Here is an 8,446-nt window from a genome sequence, read left to right as displayed (position 1 = left end):
GATTAGTCAACTTCCTTCAGATATTTTTGTATACTTATATGGTCTTTGATTTTGATTTAGCCATATGATTTAATTCTACACGTACAATAATATTTATTATTTAAAATCTTTATTTTACGGTTTATATTCTACAATATTAGGAGCCAATACGATCCTTTCTTCATATGAAATAGTAGTAAAAACGTCAGGCGTTTTAGATATAATTTCAATTCAAGAATAATTAATTTTCTATTTCAAATATCAATACTATAAACATGTACAATTCAAAATTCAAAACTATACAATTAACACTTGTTTATAAATAAAATAGAGTACAAAACAAAGAATAGTTTTTACATTAAAATGATCATTCACCATGAAAATGAATGCTATAGCATTCACGCCCCCGAACGTGTTAAAGATTGTTCTGAAAACCATAATAAATTTAGTTGACCCAAGCCATTTTATAATATTCTATAACAAATTTGTAGTTTTTAATATTTCATATTCTTTTCCTCCCCAGGAACTGGTCTGCCAGCCCCATCGTCCGCCCAAAATACCAAAAAGAATTCATCTCGTCGCAATGCCTGGGGTAATCTATCTTATGCCGATCTGATCACGCAGGCAATACAATCAGCAGCCGATAGCAGGCTGACATTGTCCCAAATTTACGAATGGATGGTCCAGAACGTACCCTACTTCAAGGATAAGGGGGACAGCAATTCTTCAGCCGGATGGAAGGTTAGTAATAGTAATAACTTTGAAATTTTGGTTTTGGTATAAATTAAATTGATATGGTTTTGATGACAATAAATATCTAACAAAATATTGAAACAGTCTGAGCTATTAGATTTAAGTTAAACTGGAGAGATTTGACTTTGTCCAATATGGCTTGATTAGGCAACTCTCCAATGGAAGCCTTGTTGTAATAAATCCATATGCAGCTCTCCTCTCTTCAAATTGATATTATGATTGACAAACTCCTTTAGCAAAATGTTAAGGCAACACTCTAATAATGAAAGCCTTGTTAAAATATTTTTTATGTGTAGATCTCTTCTCCTCAAATCCAATCTCCTCAAAATTAAACTCCTTTTGCAAAATGTTCAGGTTTATACAAATATTCATTCTTATATATAAACGAGTGTATATATCTAAATTGATACTGCCATCCATATCCATTCCAATCTTGTGCATAATTTTTATTAATTACTTCTGCATAGATTCAGATGAAATTTCAAGTATTGACGAACTCTAACGAGTTATAATGATAAGGAGGCGCCCATTAATCACATAATCAATTTTTTAAGGGTTTTTGGACCCCATTCCCCCTTGGTTATACGTTGTGATTTTTAAAATTAACCCCCTTCCCCACCAAAAATCACGTGTATTTTTAATTATGAGAAAAGTTGGTAATTTTTTTTATCTTTTTGAAAATTTTTGGATTTAAAAATAATCAGGTATAAAATAATTACAGGTGAGATCTAATTAGACACCTTTCTCCCTCACGTGATCATTCGTAATTTTTCTGTCCCTAAATTCCTCAGGTTATTGATGGACGCTCCGTTAGGAATTTATCAATGTTTATGAAATAACACGAAGCACTTTGATTTTTTTCTTCAATTGTACATCAATTTTTTTACAAATGAAAGAGTTATTGTTGATAAATCAGTTTTAAGTTGCTTTTCCTATCATTTACAGTTACAAACAATAAATTTAAGAAGTAGATCTTGATAAGAATCTTCTAGGAGTAAATTTTATAGCTGGTTCTTAGATTTTGTTTAATTACAAATTTAATATTTCACTTATTCATTTTCTTTATTATTCAAGTGTGTTTTATTTTTATTCATTTATATATTATTTTCATGTCTCAATGTTCAATACAATTACATTTCGTATTGGATTCTTAATGAAATCTTAATGTTTTCTGTATTCTATAACACTTTTAAACACGTGAGAATTATTGTGATAATGAATATATTGTAAAAGCATTGTATTTAGTACGATATAAAATCAAAGTATAGAAATTGCGTGACTAACCACTTGAAATTGAATAGAGAATTCGGACTCCGACGATCGTAGGTGGGGCAGGAGACAGTATATTGAACGACTTGTAACGGATAACACATAATGCTAATTTATGTTTCCATATTTTATGCCATGCTGATTAAAAGAAGCCAATATATTTATACTAGTAAATTTTATTTTACTGTATGGAAAACAACCGTTCTTCAAAAATATTGACTTATCATGTGGACATTTATTTTTAATACTATCGACTTCTACAGTAAGTTTATCATGCCATTCATATATTTTCCTCTTATTCCGTTACATACGATGGCAAAATATATAGTATGTATTCGTTTTGCTATAAATCTACGGCATGTGACCGAATGGTAAGCAAGTGGCCTTGCAATAGCTCCGTCTCCGTAGTCCGTATACTTGACTTCGAGAAGCAAGTCAGTCTAGTGCTAGTGAGTGAGAGAATCATTTCGAACGCATTCCTGGCAACCTTCAGCATAATAATCCAAAACTCGCGAAGAAGCGTATTCTGTAACCTCCCCCCTCCCTCTCCGCCCCTTCGATCGACTAGAATTGACTTTACGCGCGATATAAGGTTGTAACGTTTTCATATGAATATACACAGTGGCGTAGGGAAAGGAATTATTATTGACCAATTTTTTTTTAATTTTGTGTATCACCATCTGACATCATCATGAAGATATTTAGTAACTCGATTCCATTCTTATTCTATCAGTTTTGGTTATATTCTACATACTTCAAGTTAGTATTTTTCAATTCTCATTTCTCTTTTTTACGAAGACTTGGTAATTGTTTTGTTAGTTTTTACAGATTACTATTAGTAATACCGTAATTGATTAGTTATTTTTTTTAGTTGTGATTATATTTTACACACTTTCAAAATTGGTAGTTTTGGTCATTTATGCAACTTTATTGTATTTGTTTATTTACTTGGAAACACTTAATTTTTTACTTATTCAAAGTGAAAATAGATATCTTTGCTGCTATCCAATTTTATACCGATTTAGCAAAATTGGGAAAATACTCAGACGGTTGTTGTACCTCTAATGGTTATATTTGATTTAAATCTATTTAAACATCAAACCAATGCATTCAGTAATAGATTTAAATTTTTTGAAACATTTCTTACAGATTTTGAACAAAAACAGTAAGATTTTAAATTTTAAGTGAAATTTGGACGTCAAATTTTTTTTCTTTGGTAAATTTCGTATCACTTATTGCATTTTTTAGGTTTTGAAACTGCTAAACGCCTCCATTTTAAAACCAGTTAAAAATTGCATATATTTTAATTTTTTCCCATATAAAAATATTAATATAATAGATAAAGGTCGTTCATTTTTTCAATTTCTAATTTTCAATTGTTTATGACCCTTTGAAATAAATTTTTCAATTACATTTTTAGAAATATCGAATTTGTTTTCTCAGAAAAATTGCAAAATCTTATGCTTCTACACATTTTGCTAAATTTATGCTATCTATTTCTGTTGTATGAAGCTTTTAATTCAAATTTAAAATTTATTACTTATTATTACGATTTTGTTTACTTGATTACTCCTATAAGTAGTCAGATTAATTAAGTGATTAATGTCAAGTTTTTGGCACCCAAATCTTACAACGATTTAAATTTAAATATAGATTTAATAAAACCCATTGTTAATCATCTACAGTTCGTAAGAGTAAAATTGCGCAAAAACTACTAATTCGTTTGTAAATTAAATACATTTATGGTAATAGTATTAGTGGTTTACAACTTATTGCAAAAATATTTTAGATATTCATTACACAATTTGACCTTTATTTATTTTCATTTTCTTTTTTTGGTTTTAACTGACTAATGTTTATTTGCTAATTTTTCGTGCAACATTGTATAATTTTAAATATGAAATTTAGTACTGCAATATGAATCGTACTAAAATCCTTTTTATTGAGCAACTTTTTATTATCAAATCGTGTTGTCTCCAATTAAAATATTTTAAGGATATCTTCAAGAATTTGGATTCATGATGTTCTACACATACATTTACGTTTTCTACATACATAAGTATTATATTTATCATATACGCGATCATATATATGCAAATACGTTTCTCAGAACGTTCAAATGATACTTTCGTACTCATGAGTTGGCGACACGTGTAGTTTTGTAAATGAAATACGCAAGATTTATATATAAATACAAACATATATATATATATATATATATATATTGATATTTGATAACGCAATTGATTACGTTTCACCATAAAAATATGCGTGTGTGAAATCTCGTGAATGATTAACATTCGAGTATCAAATGAAAGAATTTCATGGTTTATTATTATTATTATTTGGTTTTTCAATGAATCAAATGTTATGACGGAATTGTGCGTATTATACGGTTTGTAGTAAAATTTACTACAGTAGTATAATAGTTTTATTGCCTTTTTACTACACCGCATACAGAGGCGTTTTTGCTCTTGTACACATGGCAGACAACCTAGCTTGAAAATACTTCATCCAGATTTTATGTTATGAAAGTGAAATTTTCTTCAATGAAATGTATTTATAAAAAATCAGCAAAATTTAAATTTTGAAGATTATTTTTAAAAACGCACGTTAAACATTTTCATAATCAAATGTCTTGTATTTCTTGAGTTCAAGATGTGCAAATTATTGATAGATATTCTGGCATTTTTCTAGTTTTAGTATCTTTATGCAGAAATCAGTCAGAATGTTTTGATTTAAATTATTATATCAATTCTGAAATGGTCTTTTCTATCAAAATTTAAAATTTCAAATTACGGGTCTAGTTTTTCATTTGCACTTTTAGTTCAAAGTGTCCAAACTATTGGTAGAGATTCGTGATTTAGTTCTATATTTAGTATCATATGTAGAAGTATGTCAGAATATGATCTAAAAGATTACAACAATTTTGAATTTGCTTTTTCTAATTCAGAATTTGAAGTTATGGGTCTAGTCTTTCATTTGCACCAACTTTAGTTCAAGGTGTGCAAATTATTGATAGAGATAGACTTATTTCTAGGTTTAGTATCTTATCATGTCAGAATGCTATGATTTAAAAGATTACATCAATTTTAAATTGTCTTTTCTTTGAAATTTCAAAATAATAGGTTATTTTTTTATATTGCACATAAATCCAGTTTATCCAAAAATATAAGTTGTATAAATTCTTGACTTCGAATCGTGTCAAATTTTTTATCCCATTTTATACTTTCAATAACTATTTAGCAAAATTTGGAAAATACAATTCATTAATATCATGAATAAACTTTACTTCCTTGGATAACGGGTCACACATATCAAAATAGATTTCAATAATTTCTATAATTCAATGTGATTTAAAAGATGCCGATGTAAGATTGCTTTTTCTAATAAAAATGAGAATTTGGGATTTCTTTTCTAATGCAAAAATACATCAATAGAACAACCTTTGAGTTGCAACGTAGTTCAGAAGATATATCTCACTAAACATCCCATTCAAATCTTTGTTTTTATTACTTTTCACAAACAAAAAAAAACGAATTCTACAATTTCAAAACATTTTTTATACATTTTCATTTTCAACAGCAATCACAACTTCTCCTTTTAGGAGCAGTAATAGATGGTAACTCATTGGTTAACTTAACTGTATTTGATATATGGTATTAGAATGAATCTAATATTGATCACATATTAATATCTTAGATCAGCAAAACACTACCAGAGCCAAGTTGAAAAAAAATCATTATACATTAATCTTTATCAATTTCAAAATTCTCTGACAATGGCTAGAAGATTTAGTATATTCAAAGCCATTCTTTAGTCCTACAATTTTACTTATTGTATAATAAAAAAATAAGTAATTGGTATTCTAGAGGGTCCTCCATCATTATTCATTTTCACTTTTTTTTCAATGGCCAGACTAGTCAGTCATTTTCTATCAGTCAGAAGTAGGGTTTATCGCTTTTCAAAAACCGGTTTTAAAAACCGTTTTTTTGGCGAAAATTATGAAATTCGAAAACCGGTTTTTTAGTAAAAAAAAGTCGGTTTTCACTATATAAATGAAAAATGGCGAATATAGCCAAATATAAAAGATAGATGAAAGCGTTTTGATTCTTGAAATCATATCGTTTCAACTGCATCTTACTCAGAAGTCTTTTTCCATTGTACTTTCAAATAAAAAATGAAATTTTAGAGTTGTTTTTATAGCATTTTCAAAACGTTATTTGTGGGACCCTTTATGTTTTGGATCTATATTCTCAATTGAAAATGGATATCACTACTACTCGATAGAAGTTGTTTTCTTAAATTTATCTTAACCGAGTTCAGCAACAAGTGATTTAAAATTTGTGTTCAATTAAAAGATCTTGGAAGTTTTTCATTTTTACAATCTACTTCATTTTCCTCGAGACCAAAGCAAATTTCTTCTTACCAAGTGCGCAAAAATGGTAAAATGTTGACCACCCCTGTGCCAATTATGTCTGCGCGACAAACATCGTCTCGTAACGGAGTTGGTTGTAGTAAAACGCTGTTGTGGTCGTATGGAGTCGCGTGCAACATCGCCACGTGGAGCATTTATGTAAATAAATAAATATTTTATCCGTGTGCAATTCATTAGTTATGAAATGTTTTTGTTTGCTCATTTATGTTGCAGACGCTTTTTTTATTTCGCGATTTGTACAGTATTGCTTAATATTTTTGTTGATTGAAGTAGTGGAAATGAGGCATTTTTCAGTAATAGATAAGTAATTATTGGTCATGGAATTATTAGATGTTTAGTTGTTATCATTGATGCAATTTGCGCAGTAAGGGATAATAATTAATCACGTGATCGAATTTTAAGGATTTTTGGCTTCCCCTCCCCCTTGTTGATACGTGGTGATACTCAGAATTAGCCTCCTCCCCTACCAAACATCAAGTTTATTTTTAGTTACGAGAAAAATCTGCAAAATTTTGTGGGTGGTACTAATTGGAGTTACTCCAACATACTTATTTTATTTATTTATATATTTTTTCATTTGTTCATAATTTCTTTCACCTAAAATAAAAAAAAGGGCTTAAGAAGTTCACTAGCCAATTTCTGTTGAAGAAATTTAACCTCATATCCACATTTTTATTTATTTTACATTTACATTTTTCATCAAATTTAGAAGTAACACTGTCAACTTCTACGTATTGTCATTTATTTATTATGCGTCATTTATTTATTACAATATCTTTATATGTCCTTTGTGTCCACCAAGGACATTTGTGAATTATATGGTAAAATAATTAAAAAATGTTAATGGATACCAGGTAAATTCAATTTGATACGAAATTAAGAATTAAACTGATCTACAAGAAATAGAAACGATTTCATATTTTATTTTTCGACGATGGAATTTCAACAAGTAATTGATATGCAAATGTTCCACCTCATTCTGAATGCAACATTTAGCAAAATTTGTAATAGATATAACTTGAAAATAAATTTATAATTTTCATATTGCCAAATATATTAATTAATACTTCTATAATGTCTTCGATTTTGTAAAAAGTATTTAACCTTCTCGTAGACCTGGGGTCTACTGGACCCCAAATCCATCTTGAGCGACCATTTTTTACAAGGTCATTTTTTGCCGACTATTTTTCATCCAATTTCGTATTAACGTCTCCAATTTTGTAAAAAGTATTTAATCCTTTTCGTAGACATTGGGTCTACTGGATCCCAACTCCATCTTTAGCGTCCATTTTTCACAAGGTAGCTCGTTGCCAAGTTAAAAATGTAGATGTTGCATTGTAGATACTCCAAATTTCATGTTCGTTTTTTTTTAAATGGAGCCAATATGCAGCCCATGGAGAGAGCATTTAAACACCGCTGGGGTCTGCTGGACCCCATGTGTATGCCTCGGTACTGGATGAGCTTTTTTGGTAGCGAGATTCAAAATGTGCAGCTCAGAGTATGTAAAGTGAATCCATCTTGAATATTGGGGAAATTTTATATTTTAGATTTTGAAAAATTAAATCTCAATAAGTAATTGGTATGTTCAATTCAGCTAAACATGTTTCAATAAATGATAGATATATAAATTTATATTTTATAGTTGATGCTCCTAGAATATTTTCAAGTTTCTTGCCAAATTTTGCCAAATTTCTTGCCAAAAAAACTTTGATATCAAGCAGTATCATAACAAATTTCGTCTTAAGGCCCTTTATAAATCTCAACTATAATCTCATGTGAAAATCGCCTTTCGTGGGCATTGCTGCAACATGCCAACACAATAAGATATACATATATATTCTATATCGTCTACACATGAAAAAGAAGTTGCTCCCGAGGAAAACTATTAGGTTAGAATGTCCGTCACCATGTTAAAAACTAACAATAATCCTTTACTCCGTCTCCAATTTTCTAAAAAGTGTTATAGTCGTAATTAGAGCGCCGTTCGTAATAAATATATAAGCATTC

General features: G+C 29.2%; 1 protein-coding gene across 1 annotated transcript in view; it reads left to right on the top strand.

The window, feature by feature from the left end:
- The first annotated feature begins 599 nt into the window (after positions 1-599).
- The window catches only part of LOC113383012 (forkhead box protein O), a 139,861-nt gene continuing 132,014 nt past the window's right edge, over positions 600-8,446 (top strand). The window contains exon 1 of the mRNA XM_026621265.1: positions 600-720. Within this exon, the coding sequence (XP_026477050.1) occupies positions 658-720 (63 nt within the window). The 5' untranslated portion in view covers positions 600-657. The remainder of the gene's footprint in view (positions 721-8,446) is intronic.

Source organism: Ctenocephalides felis, unplaced genomic scaffold, assembly GCF_003426905.1.
Source record: "Ctenocephalides felis isolate EL2017-DRISC unplaced genomic scaffold, ASM342690v1 CF-g0.4_SCAFFOLD_03570, whole genome shotgun sequence".
NCBI classification, from domain to species: Eukaryota; Metazoa; Arthropoda; class Insecta; order Siphonaptera; family Pulicidae; genus Ctenocephalides; species Ctenocephalides felis.
This window is presented reverse-complemented; position numbering and strand designations above follow the sequence as displayed.